The following is a 21971-nucleotide window of genomic DNA, read 5'->3' on the forward strand; positions in this document are numbered from 1 at the left end:
GAACAAACACCATCATAAATACAACCTATATTTATGTTTATTTATTTTCCCTTTTGTACTTTAACTATTTCCACATAACATGACATCTGTAATGTCTTTATTCTTTTGGAACTTTTGTGAGTGTAATGTTTACCTTACATTTTTTTATTGTTTATTTCACTTTTGTTTATTATCTATTTCACTTGCTTTGGCAATGTAAACATATGTTTCCCATGCCATTGAAGGCCTTAAATTGAAGAGAGAGAGAGAGAGAGAGAGAGAGAGAGAGAGAGAGAGAGAGAGAGAGAGAGAGAGAGAGAGAGAGAGAGAGAGAGAGAGAGAGAGAGAGAGAGAGTGAGCTCTTGGTAATATAATGAAATCACAGTTTGAGTTAACCCCTAGTGTAAATAAGCCAGTTGAGACAGTGTTTATTGTCTCTCCTGCTGTAGGGGAGAGACAGGCTCCGATGGGACGGGACAGGTTCCTCCTAGCTTCACTCTCATCTACTTGATGAGGACCACAATCAGAGGGCTCTCCTTCTACCCTCCAGACCTGGGTTCAAATAGTATTTGAATTATTCCCAATACTTTAGATGTGCTTGATCGAGGTTGGGCTGGCACAATGGAACCAATGCAGTAGTCCCATACGCCCATCTCGCACTTCAGGCAGACTAAATCAAATGCTCAAAGTTTATGAATGATTTTGCATAGTATTTGAACCCAGGTTCTTCTCCATCCCCCCATTTCCCCTGAATATTATTTGAACCCAGGTTCTTCTCCATCCCCCCATTTCCCCTGAATAGTGTTTGAACCCAGGTTCTTCTCCATCCCCCCATTTCCCCTGAATAGTGTTTGAACCCAGGTTCTTCTCCATCCCCCCTTTTCCTCTGAATAGTGTTTGAACCCAGGTTCTTCTCCATCCCCCCTTTTCCCCTGAAATAAAGTATGATGGGCTGGAAGGGGAGAGGATTAGAATTGATGAGAAGAAAACATATCATGTGACCTGTGTAAACATCATGCCCCCGTCCCCCGTCCCCCATCCTGCCTTCCTTGGTCTGGTTAATTTGAAGCAGTCTTGGGCCTAGATTCAATCCGTATCGCAGAAGATCTGCGCTATAGCGCAATAAAAATGTTGAGACAATGTTTCTGCGATCGCGGAGACTGCATACACAGTAAACACTGCCTTTGCAATCACGATATAAAGCGGGACTTCTGCAATACGGATTGAATCAAGCCCTAACTTGGTCTCTTGGGTTCGAGTGCTACGGCATTCATCTCTGGTTTGAAGCCCCATTGAGCTCCTTCGCCATGCCCCCTTCCTCGTTCCTCTCTGTTCATCCTCTCATCTCCCTTCCCTGGTCCTGCTAGGTGGAGGGTCTTCGGCGGGACCTCCAGCAGGCAGAGGATGAGCGTGATGCGGGGCGGGAAGAGCTGATGGAGGCCCACAGGGAGCTGATGGAGGTGGCTCAAGAGAGGGACGATCAGAGGAAGGAGGTGCTGGACCTCAGGAGGCTGCTGGGGGACGAGATCCGAGACAAGGAGGCCATCCACACCTCCAACCAGGAGCTCAGAGCTGCAGTGAAGAGAGCAGAGAACGACAACAACAGGTACAGTCACTCACCGTCCCATACAGACAACAGGTACAGTCCCTCACCGTCCCATACAGACAACAGGTACAGTCCCTCACTGTCCTATACAGACAACAGGTACAGCCACTCACCGTCCCATACAGACAACAGGTACAGTCACTCACCGTCCCATACAGACAACAGGTACAGTCCCTCACCGTCCCATACAGACAACAGGTACAGTCACTCTGTCCCATACAGACAACAGTTACAGTCACTCTGTCCCATACAGACAACAGGTACAGCCACTCTCTGTCCCATACAGACAACAGGTATAGTCACTCACCGTCCCATACAGACAACAGGTACAGCCACTCACTGTCCCATACTGACAACAGGTACAGTCACTCACTGTCCCATACAGACAACAGGTACAGTCCCTCACCGTCCCATACAGACAACAGGTACAGTCACTCTGTCCCATACAGACAGCAGGTACAGCCACTCTCTGTCCCATACAGACAACAGGTACAGTCACTCTGTCCCATACAGACAACAGGTACAGCCACTCTCTGTCCCATACAGACAACAGGTACAGTCACTCACCGTCCCATACAGACAACAGGTACAGCCACTCACTGTCCCATACTGACAACAGGTACAGTCACTCACTGTCCCATACAGACAACAGGTACAGTCCCTCACCGTCCCATACAGACAACAGGTACAGTCACTCACTGTCCCATACAGACAACAGGTACAGTCCCTCACCGTCCCATACAGACAACAGGTACAGTCACTCACTGTCCCATACAGACAACAGGTACAGTCCCTCACCGTCCCATACAGACAACAGGTACAGTCCCTCACCGTCCCATACAGACAACAGGTACAGTCCCTCACCGTCCCATACAGACAACAGGTACAGTCACTCTGTCCCATACAGACAACAGGTACAGCCACTCACCGTCCCATACAGACAACAGGTACAGCCACTCTGTCCCATACAGACAACAGGTACAGCCACTCTGTCCCATACAGACAACAGGTACTGTACAGTCACTGTCCCATACAGACAACAGGTACAGTCACTCACCGTCCCATACAGACAACAGGTACAGTCACTCACCGTCCCATACAGACAACAGGTACAGTCACTCTGTCCCATACAGACAACAGGTACAGTCACTCTGTCCCATACAGACAACAGGTACAGTCACTCACTGTCCCATACAGACAACAGGTACAGTCACTCTGTCCCATACAGACAACAGGTACAGTCACTCTGTTCCATACAGACAACAGGTACAGTCACTCTGTTCCATACAGACAACAGGTACAGTCACTCACCGTCCCATACAGACAACAGGTACAGTCACTCTGTCCCATACAGACAACAGGTACAGTCACTCTGTCCCATACAGACAACAGGTACAGTCACTCTGTCCCATACAGACAACAGGTACAGTCACTCTGTCCCATACAGACAACAGGTACAGTCACTCTGTCCCATACAGACAACAGGTACAGTCACTCTGTCCCATACAGACAACAGGTACAGTCACTCTGTTCCATACAGACAACAGGTACAGTCACTCTGTCCCATACAGACAACAGGTACAGTCACTCTGTCCCATACAGACAACAGGTACAGTCACTCTGTCCCATACAGACAACAGGTACAGTCACTCTGTTCCATACAGACAACAGGTACATTCACTCACCGTCCCATACAGACAACAGGTACAGTCCCTCACCGTCCCATACAGACAACAGGTACAGCCACTCACCGTCCCATACAGACAACAGGTACAGTCACTCTGTCCCATACAGACAACAGGTACAGTCACTCTGTCCCATACAGACAACAGGTACAGTCACTCTGTCCCATACAGACAACAGGTACAGTCACTCTGTCCCATACAGACAACAGGTACAGCCACTCTGTCCCATACAGACAACAGGTACAGCCACTCTGTCCCATACAGACAACAGTTACAGTCACTCTGTCCCATACAGACAACAGGTACAGTCACTCTGTCCCATACAGACAACAGGTACAGTCACTCTGTTCCATACAGACAACAGGTACAGTCACTCTGTCCCATACAGACAACAGGTACAGTCCCTCACCGTCCCATACAGACAACAGGTACAGTCACTCTGTCCCATACAGACAACAGGTACAGTCACTCTGTCCCATACAGACAACAGGTACAGCCACTCACTGTCCCATACAGACAACAGGTACAGCCACTCACCGTCCCATACAGACAACAGGTACAGCCACTCTGTCCCATACAGACAACAGGTACAGCCACTCTGTCCCATACAGACAACAGGTACAGCCACTCTGTCCCATACAGACAACAGGTACAGTCACTCTGTTCCATACAGACAACAGGTACAGCCACTCTGTCCCATACAGACAACAGGTACAGTCACTCTGTTCCATACAGACAACAGGTACATTCACTCACCGTCCCATACAGACAGCAGGTACAGTCACTCACCGTCCCATACAGACAACAGGTACAGCCACTCACCGTCCCATACAGACAACAGGTACAGTCACTCTGTCCCATACAGACAACAGGTACAGTCACTCTGTTCCATACAGACAACAGGTACAGTCACTCTGTTCCATACAGACAACAGGTACAGTCACTCTGTTCCATACAGACAACAGGTACAGTCACTCTGTTCCATACAGACAACAGGTACAGTCACTCTGTCCCATACAGACAACAGGTACAGCCACTCTGTCCCATACAGACAACAGGTACAGTCACTCTGTCCCATACAGACAACAGGTACAGTCACTCTGTCCCATACAGACAACAGGTACAGTCACTCTGTCCCATACAGACAACAGGTACAGTCACTCTGTCCCATACAGACAACAGGTACAGTCACTCTGTCCCATACAGACAACAGGTACAGTCACTCTGTCCCATACAGACAACAGGTACAGTCACTCTGTCCCATACAGACAACAGGTACAGCCACTCTGTCCCATACAGACAACAGGTACAGTCACTCACCGTCCCATACAGACAACAGTTACAGTCACTCTGTCCCATACAGACAACAGGTACAGTCACTCTGTCCCATACAGACAACAGGTACAGTCACTCTGTTCCATACAGACAACAGGTACAGTCACTCTGTCCCATACAGACAACAGGTACAGTCCCTCACCGTCCCATACAGACAACAGGTACAGCCACTCACCGTCCCATACAGACAACAGGTACAGTCACTCTGTCCCATACAGACAACAGGTACAGCCACTCACTGTCCCATACAGACAACAGGTACAGCCACTCACCGTCCCATACAGACAACAGGTACAGCCACTCTGTCCCATACAGACAACAGGTACAGCCTCTCTGTCCCATACAGACAACAGGTCCAGCCACTCTGTCCCATACAGACAACAGGTACAGTCACGCTGTTCCATACAGACAACAGGTACAGTCACTCTGTCCCATACAGACAACAGGTACAGCCACTCTGTCCCATACAGACAACAGGTACAGCCACTCTGTCCCATACAGACAACAGGTACAGCCACTCTGTCCCATACAGACAACAGGTACAGTCACGCTGTTCCATACAGGCAACAGGTACAGTCACTCTGTCCCATACAGACAACAGGTACAGTCACTCTGTCCCATACAGACAACAGGTACAGCCACTCTGTCCCATACAGACAACAGGTACAGCCACTCTGTCCCATACAGACAACAGGTACAGTCACTCTGTCCCATACAGACAACAGGTACTGTACAGTCCCTAAATCTAACCCTCCAACGAGGAGCTGAGAGCCTCTTTCAAGAGAACGACAACATTAGGTAGCAGCCCTTTGCTGATTCATCAATCAAAAAAACAGGACTGTCTGATCTTATACAGCCAACAATGTGTGTAAATGATGTTGACACTATGGATTTTTCAAAAACAAAACTGGTTTGAAATGATTGTTTTCTAATCCCGCGCCTGTCCGCTACCATGCGATAGAGTGAAAACCAAAAGCCACACACCCGACCCTAACCCGCTAATATAGAAAATACTCTGTACAGTCAGAGATGGCGTACAGATTATCTGACGGGCCTTCTTTTTTTTTTTTTAGACAGGCCTATGTTTCTGTTTATCATTTCCGACATTTTGGTAGGCTATTTGTTATAAATTATATCTCTATAATTAAACATGTGCAGCATCTCTTTAGTCATTATTGTTGCCCCCTAGAAGACTTAATAAAAACCCTCACCAGAATGATGTCACAAAGGGATAGAATGAATGCTTCAATCTGGTTCACATCAATAACGTTGGTTTTCTCTTTCCTCTTGTCATCTCTGCTTCTCTCACGCAGCGAAGACGTTTAGGGACCGGGGAGAAAATGCAATAACGGGGATAAAAAGGAATGGGGGAAGGGGGGGGGGAGGATTTTCAGTTAAACATTTCTAAATTACATCAGTTTGACCGGTTTTATTAAGGATATTAAAACCTGTTAAAACGATCCAAAAAATGTTTTTGATAAGATTTCAGTTCGGCTTGGGTTCGTATTTTATGTTGTTGAAATACCAGAAGTGAAGCTATACCTCAGCTTTTATGATGCTAATAAAGACAGCACCACCGCCTTTGCAGACGGTCCCTAAGCGTGCATTCATTCTCTCAAGATGCAGAAAGAAATCATATTTCTACACTCCTGTTCCCGAGTCAAATTGTACCACTTCACCAAAACATTCCCAATCATTAGACTACTGTTCTGGTCCTCTCTTCTATAACATTAGACTACTGTTCTGGTCCTCTCTTCTATAACAGACTACTGATCTGGTCCTCTCTTCTATACCAGACTACTGTTCTGGTCCTCTCTTCTATAACATTATACTACTGTTCTGGTCCTCTCTTCTATAACAGACTACTGATCTGGTCCTCTCTTCTATAACAGACTACTGTTCTGGTCCTCTCTTCTATAACATTATACTACTGTTCTGGTCCTCTCTTCTATAACAGACTACTGATCTGGTCCTCTCTTCTATAACAGACTACTGTTCTGGTCCTCTCTTCTATACCATTATACTACTGTTCTGGTCCTCTCTTCTATAACAGACTACTGTTCTGGTCCTCTCTTCTATAACATTATACTACTGTTCTGGTCCTCTCTTCTATACCAGACTACTGTTCTGGTCCTCTCTTCTATAACATTATACTACTGTTCTGGTCCTCTCTTCTATAACAGACTACTGTTCTGGTCCTCTCTTCTATAACATTATACTACTGTTCTGGTCCTCTCTTCTATAACATTATACTACTGTTCTGGTCCTCTCTTCTATAACAGACTACTGTTCTGGTCCTCTCTTCTATAACATTATACTACTGTTCTGGTCCTCTCTTCTATAACAGACTACTGATCTGGTCCTCTCTTCTATAACAGACTACTGATCTGGTCCTCTCTTCTATAACATTATACTACTGTTCTGGTCCTCTCTTCTATACCATTAGACTACTGTTCTGGTCCTCTCTTCTATAACAGACTACTGTTCTGGTCCTCTCTTCTATAACATTATACTACTGTTCTGGTCCTCTCTTTTATAACATTATACTACTGTTTTGGTCCTCTCTTCTATAACATTATACTCCTGTTCTGGTCCTCTCTTCTATAACATTATACTACTGTTCTGGTCCTCTCTTTTATAACATTATACTACTGTTTTGGTCCTCTCTTCTATAACATTAGACTCCTGTTTTGGTCCTCTCTTCTATAACATTAGACTACTGTTCTGGTCCTCTCTTCTATAACAGACTACTGTTCTGGTCCTCTCTTCTATAACATTAGACTACTGTTCTGGTCCTCTCTTCTATACCAGACTACTGTTCTGGTCCTCTCTTCTATAACAGACTACTGTTCTGGTCCTCTCTTCTATACCAGACTACTGTTCTGGTCCTCTCTTCTATAACAGACTACTGTTCTGGTCCTCTCTTCTATAACAGACTGCTGTTCTGGTCCTCTCTTCTATAACAGACTACTGTTCTGGTCCTCTCTTCTATACCAGACTACTGTTCTGGTCCTCTCTTCTATAACATTAGACTACTGTTCTGGTCCTCTCTTCTATAACAGACTACTGTTCTGGTCCTCTCTTCTATAACAGACTACTGTTCTGGTCCTCTCTTCTATAACAGACTACTGTTCTGGTCCTCTCTTCTATAACAGACTACTGTTTTGGTCCTCTCTTCTATAACAGACTACTGTTCTGGTCCTCTCTTCTATAACAGACTGCTGTTCTGGTCCTCTCTTCTATAACAGACTGCTGTTCTGGTCCTCTCTTCTATAACAGACTACTGTTTTGGTCCTCTCTTCTATAACAGACTACTGTTCTGGTCCTCTCTTCTATAACAGACTGCTGTTCTGGTCCTCTCTTCTATAACAGACTGCTGTTCTGGTCCTCTCTTCTATACCAGACTGCTGTTTTGGTCCTCTCTTCTATAACAGACTACTTTGAATTGAACAAGAATTATCCATTTCTTAATTTTTTTCTTATGCATTGTTTTCTCTTTATTTAACCCGCCCGCCACACCCCTGCCCTTCAGCCACATCCTAAACCCACCAGTCCCGCGGATATAACAACGGGGATTGTGGGTTATGACTCAGCCCAGGCATTACTATTTGAAATGTGACAAAACGTTTCTTCAATATTTTGACAGTACTTTTACCTCCATGTATTTGCTTCCTACTCCGTCAGCCTTTGGCGTAGCATTGAGGACAAGGAGCAGAAAGTGTATTTTTGTAATAGTTTTGACAGTAATCTACCACTATAACCCTGTCTCTGCCTCCATATCTCCCATCAGTCTGCGGCGTAGCGTCAAGGACAAGGAGCAGAAAGTGTATTTTTGTAATAGTTTTGACAGTAATCTACCTCTATAACCCTGTCTCTGCCTCCATATCTCCCATCAGTCTGCGGCGTAGCCTGGAGGACAAGGAGCAGAAAGTGATGGTCCTGGAGGTGTGTAAGACCTCCCTGCAGCAGGAAGTGTCCAAGCTGAGGAGCGCCATGAGAGAGCTGGAGAAGTCCCGACTGCAGGCACGCAGAGAGATGCAGGAGCTACGCAGACAGGTGGGGCTTCATTTTCTCCTTCTTGTTCTTCTTCTCCCTCAGCCTTCTAATCAGTCTCTATCTCTACCTTGTTCAGGTGAAGATCCTAGAGAGGGAGGCTGCCCAACAGAGGGAGGAAATGGGAGAACTGCAGGCCAGGGTGTGTCAGGAGGAGGTGAAGGAAGAGGAGGCGAGGAGGGAGTCCTTCAGTCTTAAACAGAGAGTCCTGGAGAGCGAGGCGGGCAGGGAGGCGGCCATCAATGAGGTACATTACCATAGGAGGCCCACAGGGCTGGGGGAGGAGGACAGGAAGGAGGTAAGTTACCATAGGAGGCCCACAGGGCTGGGGGAGGAGGACAGGAAGGAGGTAAGTTACCAAAGGAGGCCCACAGGGCTGGGGGAGGAGGACAGGAAGGAGGTAAGTTACCATAGGAGGCCCACAGGGCTGGGGGAGGAGGACAGGAAGGAGGTAAGTTACCAAAGGAGGCCCACAGGGCTGGGGGAGGAGGACAGGAAGGAGGACAGGAAGGAGGTAAGTTACCAAAGGAGGCCCACAGGGCTGGTGGGGAGGAGGACAGGAAGGAGGACAGGAAGGAGATACGTTACCATAGGAGGCCCACAGGGCTGGTGGGGAGGAGGACAGGAAGGAGGACAGGAAGGAGGTAAGTTACCAAAGGAGGCCCACAGGGCTGGTGGGGAGGAGGACAGGAAGGAGGATAGGAAGGAGGACAGGAAGGAGGACAGGAAGGAGGTACGTTACCATAGGAGGCCCACAGGGCTGGGGGAGGAGGACAGGAAGGAGGTAAGTTACCAAAGGAGGCCCACAGGGCTGGGGAGGAGGACAGGAAGGAGGTAAGTTACCAAAGGAGGCCCACAGGGCTGGTGGGGAGGAGGACAGGAAGGAGGATAGGAAGGAGGACAGGAAGGAGGTAAGTTACCAAAGGAGGCCCACAGGGCTGGTGGGGAGGAGGACAGGAAGGAGGATAGGAAGGAGGACAGGAAGGAGGACAGGAAGGAGGTAAATGTGATATTTCTGTTTTTTATCTGTAATAAATTGGCAAGAAAACTGTTTTTTTCTTTGTCATTATGGGGTATTGTGATGTCATTATGGGGTATTGTGATGTCATTATGGGGTATTGTGATGTCATTATGGGGTATTGTGATGTCATTATGGGGTATTGTGATGTCATTATGGGGTATTGTGATGTCATTATGGCGTATTGTGATGTCATTATGGGGTATTGTGTGTAGATTGATGAGGGGGAAACTGTTTAATACATTTTAGAATAAGGCTGTAACTTAACAAAATCTGGAAAAAGTCAAGGGGTCTGAATAATTTCCGAATGCACTGTATGTAACTTACAGGAAGTAGTCCGCTATACAGCCTCAATAACAACATGCTTCAGCAAACATCCCGTCCAGCCACAACTAGCTGCAGAATACCTGCAGTGCCTGCAGTGCTTACAGTGCAGTGCTTACAGTGCAGTGCTTACAGTACAGTGCGTACAGTACAGTGCTTACAGTGCAGTGCTTACAGTACAGTGCTTACAGTACAGTGCTTACAGTGCAGTGCTTACAGTACAGTGCTTACAGTGCAGTGCTTACAGTGCAGTGCTTACAGTGCAGTTCTTACAGTACAGTGCTTACAGTGCAGTGCTTACAGTACAGTGCTTACAGTGCAGTGCTTACAGTACAGTGCTTACAGTGCAGTTCTTACAGTACAGTGCTTACAGTGCAGTGCTTACAGTGCAGTGCTTACAGTACAGTGCTTACAGTACAGTGCTTACAGTGCAGTGCGTACAGTACAGTGCTTACAGTACAGTGCAGTGCGTACAGTACAGTGCGTACAATACAGTGCTTACAGTGCAGTGCTTACAGTGCAGTGCTTACAGTACAGTGCTTACAGTGCAGTGCGTACAGTACAGTGCTTACAGTGCAGTGCTTACAGTACAGTGCTTACAGTGCAGTGCTTACAGTATGGGGAGGAAGGGCCGAGGATGTTCTACTGCCACTCTCCAATGAATAACCTTTTGTCGGCCTGGCTGGGGTTTAGCATACTGTAGGTGTTCAGCCTTCACAAGGTATTCACACCCCTTTACTTTTTCCACATTTTGTTGTGCTACAAAGTGGGATTCAAATGGATGTAATTTTCATTTTTTATCAACGATCTACACAAAACTACTCCGCAATGTCAAAGTGGAAGTAAAATTCTAACATTAAAATATATATGTACTGTATATAGAAAGTAACTTCGGAAAGTATTCAGACCCCTTGACTTTTTCCACATTTTGTTACATTACAACCTTATAACAATTCCTCAGCAATCTACACACAAGACCCCAAAATGACATCACAATACCCCATAATGACATCACAATACCCCGTAATGACATCACAAGACACCATAATGACATCACAATATCCCCAATGATACCCCATAATGACACCCCATAATGACATCACAATACCCCATAATGACATCACAATACCCCATAATGACATCACAAGACCCCATAATGACCAAGCAAAAAACTGGGTTTTAGAATGTATTGCAAATGTATCAGTATTCAGACCCTTTGCTATGAGACTCAAAATTGAGCTCAGGTGAATCCTATTTCCATTGATCATCCTTGAGATGTTTCTACTCTTGATTGGAGTCCACCTGTGGTAAATTAAATTCAATTGATTGGACATGATTTGGAAAGGCACACACCTGTCTATATAAGGCCCCACAGTTGACAGTGCATGTCAGAGCAAAAACCAAGCCATGAGGTCGAAGGAATTGTCTGTAGAGCTCAGAGACAGGATTGTGTCAAAGGCACAGATCTGGGGAAGGGTACCAAAACATTTCTGCAGCATTGAAGGTCCCCAAGAACACAGTGGCCTCCATCATTCTGAAATGGAAGAAGTTTGGAACGACCCAGACTCTTCCTAGAGCTGGCCGCCCGGCCAAACTGAGCAATCGGGGTAGAAGGGCCTTAGTCAGGGAGGTGACCAAGAAACTGATGCTCACTCTGAGAGAGCTCTAGAGTTCTTCTGTGGAGATGGGAGAACTTTCCAGAAGGACAACAATCTCTGCAACACTCCGCCAATAAAGCCTTTATGGTAGAGTGGCCAGATGGAAACCACTCCTCAGTAAAAGGCACATGACAGCCCACTTGGAGTTTACCAAAAGGCACCTAAAGACTTTCAGACCATGAGAAACAAGATTCTCTGGTCTGATGAAATCAAGATTGAACTCTTTGGCCTGAATGCCTTGCATCACGTCTGGAGGAAACCTGGCACCATCCCTACGGTGAAACATGGTGGTGGCAGCATCATGCAGTGGGGATGTTTTTCAGCAGCAGGGACTGGGAGATTAGTCAGGATCGAGGCAAAGATGAACGGAGCAAAGTACAGAGAGATCCTTGATGAAAACCTGCTCCAGAGCGCTCATGACCTCAGACTGGGGTGAAGGTTCACCTTCCAACAGAACAACGACCCTAAACACACAGCCAAGACAACGCAGGAGTGGCTTCGGGACACATACCCAAGAAGACTCGATGCTGTAGTCACTGCCAAAGGTGCTTCAACAATCAATCAAATTTATTTATAAAGCCCTTTTTACATCAGCCGATGTCACAAAGTGCTATACAGAATCCACAGCCTACAAACCCAAACAGCAAGCAATGCAGGTGTAGAAGCACGGTGGCTAGGAAAAACTCTCTAGAAAGGCAGGAACCTAGGAAGAAACCTAGAGAGGAACCAGGCTCTGAGGGGTGGCCAGTCCTCTTCTGGATGTGCCGGGTTGAGAGTAAAGGGTCTCAATACTTATGTAAATGTAATATTTCAGTTTAAAATGTGTAATAAATTAGAAGAAAAAAACAACCGTTTTTGCTTTGTCATTATGTATATTTTATTTTATTATTTTATTCCACCTTTATTTAACCAGGTAGGCCAGTTGAGAACATGTTCTCATTTACAACTGCGACCTGGCCAAGATAAAGCAAAGCAGTTCGACACAAACAACAACACAGAGTTACACATAAACAAATGTACAGTCAATAACACAAAAGAAAAGAAAAATAGAAAGATCTATGTACAGTATGTGTAAATGTAGAAGAGTAGGGAGGTAGGCAATAAATAGGCCCTAGAGGTGAAAAGAATTACAATTTAGTATTAATACTGGAGTGATAGATGTGCAGATGATGATGTGCAAGTAGAGATACTGGGGTGCAAAAGAGCAAGAGGATAATAAATAATATGGGGATGAGGTAGTTGGATGGGCTATTTACAGATGGGCTGTGTACAGGTACAGTGATCGGTAAGCTGCTCTGACAGCTGATGCTTAAAGTTAGTGAGGGAGATATAAGACTCCAGCTTCAGTGATTTTTGCAATTCGTTCCAGGCATTGGCAGCAGAGAACTGGAAGGAAAGGCGGCCAAAGGAACTGTTGGCTTTGGGGTTGACCGGTGAGATATACCTGCTGGAGCGCGTGCTACGAGTGGGTGTTGCTACAGTGACCAGTGAGCTGAGATAAGGCGGGGCTTTACCTAGCAAAGACTTATAGATGACCTGGAGCCAGTGGGTTTGGTGAAGGATATGGAGTGAGGGCCAGCCAACGAGAGCATACAGGTCACAGTGGTGGGTAGTATATGGGGCTTTGGTGATAAAACGGATGGCACTGTGATAGACTGCATCCAGTTTGCTGAGTAGAGTGTTGGGGGCTATTTTGTAAATGACATCGCCGAAGTCAAGAATCGGTAGGATGGTCAGTTTTACGAGGGTATGTTTTGCGGCATGAGTGAAGGAGGCTTTGTTGCAAAATAGGAAGCTGATTCTAGATTTAATTTTGGATTGGAGATGCTTAATGTGAGTCTGGAAGGAGAGTTTACAGTCTAACCAGACACCTAGGTATTTATAGTTGTCCACATATTCTAGGTCAGAACCGTCCAAAGTAGTGATGCTAGTCGGGTGGGAGCAGCAATCGGTTGAAGAGCATGCACTTAGTTTTACTAGCGTTTAAGAGTAGTTGGAGGCCACGGAAGGAGAGTTGTATGGCATTGAAGCTCGTTTTGCGGTTTGTTATCACAGTGTCCAAAGAAGGGCCAGATGTATACAGAATGGTGTCGTCTGCGTAGAGGTGGATCAAGGAATCACCCGCAGCAAGAGCAACATCATTGATATATATACAGAGAAAAGAGTCGGCCCGAGAATTGAGCCCTGTGGCACCCCCATAGAGACTGCCAGACGTCTGGACAACAAGCCCTCCGATTTGACACACTGAACTCTATCTGATAAGTAGTTGGTGAACCAGGCGAGGTAGTCATTTGAGAAGCCAAGGCTATTGAGTCTGCCGATAAGATTGCGGTGATTGTTATAGAATGCAGTGATTGTTATAGAATGTAGTGATTGGTTTACATTTTACATTTCAGTCATTTAGCAGACACTCTTATCCAGAGTAACTTACAGTAGTGAATGCATACATTTCATTTCATGCATTTTTTTCCCTTCGTACTGGCCCCCCGTGGGAATCGAACCCACAACCCTGGCGTTGCAACCACCATGCTGGCGTTGCAAACACCATGCTCTACCAACTGAGCCCCAGGGAAGACCCATAGAATACAGTGATTGGTATAGAATGTTTTCCTCATCAATCTATTTAACAAAATGAGGAACAAGTCAAGGTTCCAAATTCACTGTATGAAAAATAAAACGCAAATACAGTGGGGAGAACAAGTATTTGATACACTGCCGATTTTGCAGGTTTTCCTACTTACAAAGCATGTAGAGGTCTGTACTTTTTATCATAGGTACACTTCAACTGTGAGAGACGGAATCTAAAACAAAAATCCTGAAAATCACATTGTATGATTTTTAAGTAATTAATTTGCATTTTATTGCATGACATAAGTATTTGATACATCAGAAAAGCAGAACTTAATATTTGGTACAGAAACCTTTGTTTGCAGTTACAGAGATCATACGTTTCCTGTAGTTCTTCACCAGGTTTGCACACACTGCAGCAGGGATTTGGCCCACTCCTCCATACAGACCTTCTCCAGATCCTTCAGGTTTCGGGGCTGTCGCTGGGCAATACGGACTTTCAGCTCCCTCCAAAGATTTTCTATTGGGTTCAGGTCTGGAGACTTGCTAGGCCACTCCAGGACCTTGAGATGCTTCTTACGGAGACACTCCTTAGATGCCCTGGCTGTGTGTTTCAGGTCGTTGTCATGCTGGAAGACCCAGCAACAACCCATCTTCAATGCTCTTACTGAGGGAAGGAGGTTGTTGGCCAAGATCTCGCAATACATGGCCCCATCCATCCTCCCCTCAATACGGTGCAGTCGTCCTGTCCCCTTTGCAGAAAAGCATCCCAAAGAATGATGTTTCCCCCTCCATGCTTCACGGTTGGGATGGTGTTCTTGGGGTTGTACTCATCCTTCTTCTTCCTCCAAACACGGCGAGTGGAGTTTAGACCAAAAAGCTCTATTTTTGTCTCATCAGACCACATGACCTTCTCCCATTCCTCCTCTGGATCATCCAGATGGTCATTGGCAAACTTCAGACGGGCCTGGACATGCGCTGGCTTGAGCAGGGGGACATTGCGTGCGCTGCAGGATTTTAATCCATGATGGCATAGTGTGTTACTAATGGTTTTCTTTGAGACTGTGGTCCCAGCTCTCTTCAGGTCATTGATCAGGTCCTGCCGTGTAGTTCTGGGCTGATCCCTCACCTTCCTCATGATCATTGATGCCCCACGAGGTGAGATCTTGCATGGAGCCCCAGACCGAGGGTGATTGACCGTCATCTTGAACTTCTTCCATTTTCTAATAATTGCACCAACAGTTGTTGCCTTCTCACCAAGCTGCTTGCCTATTGTCCTGTAGCCCATCCCAGCCTTGTGCAGGTCTACAATTTTATCCCTGATGTCCTTACACAGCTCTCTGGTCTTGGCCATTGTGGAGAGGTTGGAGTCTGTTTGATTGAGTGTGTGGACAGGTGTCTTTTATACAGGTAACGAGTTCAAATTCATCCTCAGTTTTCTCACAGCTATTAAATTCTGTAACTGTTTTAAAATCACCCTTTGCGGTTTCCTTCCTCTCCGGCAACTGAGTTAGGAAGGACACCTGTATCTTTGTACAACCTCCATAGTGTAATTTCTAATTTCACCATGCTCAGAAGGATTTTCAATGTCTGCTTTTATTTATTTTTTTTGCAAAAGGTGTTATTTGCAAGACATTGGAAAACCTCCCAGGTCTTTATGGTTGAATCCGTGTTTAAAATTCACTGCTCGAATAAGGGACCTTACAATTATTTGAATGCGCGGGGTACAGAGATAAGGTAGTTGTTCAAAAAGAACGTTAAATACTATTGTTTAGGCCTGCCATAACAACGTGGTTGAATACTTATTGACATAGTTCAGTTTTTTTTCTTCAGCTTTTCATTTGAAGTTATAAAAGGTATTTAAAGTTCATTTAGAACAATGTCTCAAAATCCTTTGTATAATGCCCCTCTCTTCTTTCTATTTCCTGTATCTCTCCATCAGGCCTCCGGGCTGCAGCGTCGTCTGGTGGAGCTGGAGGCCGCGGAGCGTCAGGTGAGGGAAGTGCTAACGGAGAGAGAGGCGGGGCTTCAACAGAGTCTCCTCCTCCACTGCGAAGAGACCTCAAAATTAGTGTTGGCGCTAGAGGAGCAGTCTACTCAGGTAAAGACACGTGTTACTAAGACTGTGAGTTAGCATTTCCCATAGGAATACATGTCACACTTAGCCATCATGCTAACTATAGCGGAGCGCAGTTGCGTACTAGATAGCTACGATACACAGATGAAGAACAACGGCATTAGACGAGTATCTGCACATGTGCAGAGGGGTTTCCCCCCCCACTCTAAACACGTTATATTCCTCACTAAGATGGTATCCATGAACTCGCCATCATTGGGTTTATTGAAAGCAAGTGTCTGTTTTGTTACGTTCAATGAAATATGACATACCCTATCTACACTTTTGGCTAGTTCTCTGGTCTCTACTAGTTCTCTGGTCTATACTAGTTCTCTGGTCTCTACTAGTTCTCTATACTAGTTCTCTGGTCTATGCTAGTTCTCTGGTCTCTACTAGTTCTCTGGTCTATACTAGTTCTCTGGTCTATACTAGTTCTCTGGTCTCTGCTAGTTCTCTGGTCTCTACTAGTTCTCTGGTCTCTACTAGTTCTCTGGTCTATACTAGTTCTCTATGCTAGTTCTCTGGTCTCTACTAGTTCTCTGGTCTATACTAGTTCTCTGGTCTATACTAGTTCTCTGGTCTCTACTAGTTCTCTGGTCTATACTAGTTCTCTATACTAGTTCTCTGGTCTATACTGGTTCTCTGGTCTCTGCTAGTTCTCTGGTCTCTACTAGTTCTCTGGTCTCTACTAGTTCTCTGGTCTATACTAGTTCTCTATGCTAGTTCTCTGGTCTCTACTAGTTCTCTGGTCTATACTAGTTCTCTGGTCTCTGCTAGTTCTCTGGTCTCTACTAGTTCTCTGGTCTCTACTAGTTCTCTGGTCTATACTAGTTCTCTATGCTAGTTCTCTGGTCTCTACTAGTTCTCTGGTCTATACTAGTTCTCTGGTCTCTACTAGTTCTCTATACTATTTCTCTGGTCTCTACTAGTTCTCTGGTCTATACTAGTTCTCTGGTCTATACTAGTTCTCTGGTCTCTGCTAGTTCTCTGGTCTCTACTAGTTCTCTGGTCTCTACTAGTTCTCTGGTCTATACTAGTTCTCTATGCTAGTTCTCTGGTCTCTACTAGTTCTCTGGTCTATACTAGTTCTCTGGTCTCTGCAAGTTCTCTGGTCTCTACTAGTTCTCTGGTCTCTACTAGTTCTCTGGTCTATACTAGTTCTCTATGCTAGTTCTCTGGTCTCTACTAGTTCTCTGGTCTCTACTAGTTCTCTGGTCTATACTAGTTCTCTATACTAGTTCTCTGGTCTATACTAGTTTTCTGGTCTCTACTAGTTCTCTGGTCTCTGCTAGTTCTCTGGTCTATACGAGTTCTCTGGTCTCTACTAGTTCTCTGGTCTCTACTAGTTCTCTATACTAGTTCTCTGGTCTATACTAGTTCTCTGGTCTCTACTAGTTCTCTGGTCTCTACTAGTTCTCTGGTCTATACTAGTTCTCTGGTCTATACTAGTTCTCTGGTCTATACTGGTTCTCTGGTCTCTACTAGTTCTCTATACTAGTTATCTGGTCTCTACTAGTTCTCTGGTCTCTACTAGTTCTCTGGTCTATACTAGTTCTCTGGTCTCGCCCATCAACCCACAGCAACTGATCTCTGACAACCACAATGCAACACTTTGTTGTGTGACCTCCAACGCTAACCGCAGAGCCCTCGCGGGTTCCCAACCCTTTCCCAGGTCAGGGAGCTCACCCTGCGCGTTAGCCTGGCAGAGGGCCGTGCTCAGGGGCTGGAGGAGCAGCTAGGACACAGCGAAGCCCAACGCAGGGAGCTGGAGCACAGGCTGGTCGGGCTGACCTCTGCCCTGAGACGAACCCTCGGGATAGGCCGCAACGGACGTTCACAGACCCCTGGGTCCAGAGGACGCAGCCCTTCCCCCTGGAGAAGTCGCTCACCTTTGAAGGGTATTGTGGTCACTCACTAATGCTGTAGAACGGACCACCACTCTTTGTAATGACTGATAATGACAGTGATTCAGGTGTTAAGCTAACATAACATAAAATAATAATGTAAAAAATATTTTGTTTTTAAGTCAGTGTCTCAGTGAGCTGGTGTGCATCTCAAACTGTAATAGGTGAAATCAGCACATCCCCGGAAGGTCCTGTGTCCTTCCCATCCTGTAGTGATGAGGGGGAGCTGGATGTGGACGCGGTGCAGGGCGCCCTCAGAGACTTCCACCAGGAACTCAAAGACACAAAGAAACACAGGGTAGCTGCAGCATCACTCAGTACCTTTATTAAAGCAGGAGTTAACACAGAAGATGCATGTCAGTCCTCAGTACTGATAGAGTATTGTCCAGTCCCTCCAGGATTCCGCAATTGCAAAAACAATTTTTATAGCTAAATCAACAATCCCTGCATATTATGCGAGGATTGCAAATTTGACCAATCGTTTCCACATAAAACAGTCAAATCATCTCAATATTAATCGCATAAATAATTTTCTGTAAATGCTTTCGTAGAACCATAGGCTGCTTTTCAATCTACTTCGTGATCATGTTGTTATGAGCGACTGAGGGTTGGTTCCTCTCCCCTGCAGGATGAAGCTAAGGCCCAAGTGACCAGTCTAACCCGGCAGGTGGCCGAGTTACAGACCAGCCAGGACAAGTCAGGCACTAGGCTGCAACAGTTGACCAAAGCCCTGAAGGGCCTGGAGGAGGGTGAGAGAGCAAGGCCTGATACGGTACACATTTTAAGGACCGGATAGTACTGTGTTTCAGTTCAAGTTGAAGTTTATTTCCATTCACATAGCAGTCAATACAAACTGAAATCCATGAGCAAACCAACGGCATGGGAGTATCTAAATAGATGCTCAGAAATTGTAAAAAGGAGACTTTATTTGTATTGTGTTGTGGGTCGTCTCTGTGTGCTGTCCAGGGAAGGGAGAGTCTGTACGGGACTCAGATCTCTCTGTCTGTGTTTTCCAGGGAAGGGAGAGTCTGTATGGGACTCAGATCTCTCTGTCTGTGTGTTTTCCAGGGAAGAGAGAGTCTGTACGGGGCTCAGATCTCTCTGTCTGTGTGTTGTCCAGGGAAGAGAGAGTCTGTACGGGACTCAGATCTCTCTGTCTGTGTGCTGTCCAGGGAAGAGAGAGTGTACGGGACTCAGATCTCTCTGTCTGTGTGCTGTCCAGGGAAGAGAGAGTCTGTACGGGGCTCAGATCTCTCTGTCTGTGTGTTTTCCAGGGAAGAGAGAGTCTGTACGGGGCTCAGATCTCTCTCTCTGTGTGTTTTCCAGGGAAGAGAGAGTCTGTACGGGACTCAGATCTCTCTGTCTGTGTGTTTTCCAGGGAAGAGAGAGTCTGTACGGGACTCAGATCTCTCTGTCTGTGTGTTGTCCAGGGAAGAGAGAGTCTGTACGGGACTCAGATCTCTCTGTCTGTGTGTTGTCCAGGGAAGAGAGAGTCTGTACGGGGCTCAGATCTCTCTGTCTGTGTGTTGTCCAGGGAAGAGAGAGTCTGTACGGGGCTCAGATCTCTCTGTCTGTGTGTTTTCCAGGGAAGAGAGAGGTGGCGGAGCAGCTGTACGGGGCTCAGACCTCCCTCTCTCTGCAGGAGGAAGTGACACGGCGAGGGGACAGGGACAGGAGAAGTCTGGCAGAGGAAGTAGTTCAACTCAAGACCAGACTGCAGACCGCTGAAGCTAATAGTAGGACATTGCAGGTACCGTTAACTAACTGGGCTGAGAGTGATCCAACCTAACGCCGTTCCACTTTCATATTTATTGACTGAGCATGGATGGGGATCTGGGGACACAACGTGACAAATGTTACATTTCATTGATTGGTTGATTGATTGATTGACTGACTTTGTGATTTGATTGAATGGCTGACTGACTGACTATTGACTGACTGACTGACTGACTGACTGACTGACTGATTGGCTGACTGACTGACTGACTGACTGGCTGTCTGGCTGGCTGACTGACTGACTGATTGACTGACTGACTGACTGATTGACTGACTGACTGATTTGCTGACTGACTGACTGGCTGGCTGACTGACTGTCTGATTGGCTGAGTGACTGATTGACTGACTGACTGACTGATTGACTGATTGACTGACTGGCTGACTGGCTGGCTGACTGACTGACTGATTGGCTGAGTGACTGATTGACTGACTGACTGACTGACTGATTGACTGACTGACTGACTGACTGGCTGACTGGCTGGCTGACTGACTGACTGATTGACTGACTGACTGATTGACTGACTGACTGATTTGCTGACTGACTGACTGGCTGGCTGACCGACTGTCTGATTTCCAGGAAAAGCTGGATCGTTCCCAGGCCGGGGAGGCTCGCTGTGAGGGGGAGCGTCGGAGGCTGAAGGAGGCCCTGGAGACAGCGGAAGGCCGGGCATCTCGTCTGGAGCTCACCCAGAGGACCCTAGAGGGAGAGCTGCAGCGGGCACAGCGGAGGGCAGCCGAGCTGGAAGGAGAGGTGGCAGCCCTGGGGGAGAAGTAATTGTTTTCCTGTATTTATAATCCCGGTGTTTATATTATTGTTATGTGATAGTTATCACTATCAGGGAAGCCTTATCCTGTCAGCCAAAACAAGAGGACCACAATGGAAATAATAAATCCTCTTAAACGTTAAGTCCGTTAAACGTTAGGGGACTTTGAGCGGTTCTGAACCAGGTCCGACTGATATTTCTGTGTACAACACGCTCTGTGAATGGCGCAACATCAATTGCTTTACACTCCCTAAAAGCGCTGGTTGACCCCATTCATATACACTATTGCAAGCACAGCTGTGAGATTCACAGACACAGGAAATCGTTAATTTGCATAGGAAGCGACATGTCAGATTTTCTGGCCTATCCAGACAAAGGAAGGATTTCCTGTGCCTGTGAGCATATATGAAACGAGAGAGTCTAGCAAATGCAACAATAGTAGTTTCATCTCACTGTGATGTTCTCAGATGGATTTAGAGCTCTCAACATGAAAAAAAGTAAAATAAAAAAATACATGTAGATTTGAAATGAGACCACTTTGTCTTGGTCAAAGACGGACGAGTCCTGCATACATTCGAATGGTGTTTCTGCGTCTTTCAGAGGACGTTTAGCAGAAAACTATGTCACTAACTTGGTTCATATTTATTTTACAGAAAAGTAAATTATTATAATAAGTTGTTTTGATTGTTACTATACTTAGAAAGCATTTTAGTTATTTCAAGCCCTTTCCCCCCCCACTTTTGTTAAATAGGAAGTACATCATATATGGTATGTAATATTTTCATAATATTTGTACTATGTACTTGAGCTTATGTCCTCAAAAGTGAGTATAGATCAGAAAGTTGAGTTCCAGAACTTTCTAAAACTATCCAGCATTATTACTAATTGCCCATCAAATGAAAATGATATTACTTTTGGGTCTGTTTATTTAGGGGGAAATCTACGTTAAATGTTTTTTTTTTTTGTTATCCTCAATCATTTTAAATGCATTGTATCCAAATGGGTTGTTGAATTGTGTTTTTTAAATTGTCAAATAAATCCAATGAAAAGGCTAGCAGAGCTGAGGAGAGAGATGGGGGTGACTGAGGACCGGGCGGCTGGGCTGAGGGTGAACGAGGAGCGGCTGGCTACGGCCCTGGCCTGGGCTGAGCTCCAGGTATTTACTGTACTGGACCATGCATATGT

At 45.8% G+C, this 21971-nt stretch overlaps 1 protein-coding gene across 1 annotated transcript in view; it reads left to right on the top strand.

Moving 5' to 3' along the window:
• Window positions 1–21971, top strand: part of crocc2 (ciliary rootlet coiled-coil, rootletin family member 2) — a 151012-nt gene that overhangs the window by 114053 nt on the left and 14988 nt on the right. Inside the window, exons 21-30 of the mRNA XM_045697461.1 lie at window positions 1347–1585; window positions 8502–8661; window positions 8738–8905; window positions 16169–16327; window positions 18015–18240; window positions 18411–18544; window positions 18875–18995; window positions 19833–19996; window positions 20600–20793; window positions 21837–21942. Of these exons, the coding sequence (XP_045553417.1) occupies window positions 1347–1585; window positions 8502–8661; window positions 8738–8905; window positions 16169–16327; window positions 18015–18240; window positions 18411–18544; window positions 18875–18995; window positions 19833–19996; window positions 20600–20793; window positions 21837–21942 (1671 nt within the window). The remainder of the gene's footprint in view (window positions 1–1346; window positions 1586–8501; window positions 8662–8737; window positions 8906–16168; window positions 16328–18014; window positions 18241–18410; window positions 18545–18874; window positions 18996–19832; window positions 19997–20599; window positions 20794–21836; window positions 21943–21971) is intronic.

The sequence above is a fragment of the Salmo salar genome, chromosome ssa16, assembly GCF_905237065.1.
Source record: "Salmo salar chromosome ssa16, Ssal_v3.1, whole genome shotgun sequence".
Classification (NCBI taxonomy): domain Eukaryota; kingdom Metazoa; phylum Chordata; class Actinopteri; order Salmoniformes; family Salmonidae; genus Salmo; species Salmo salar.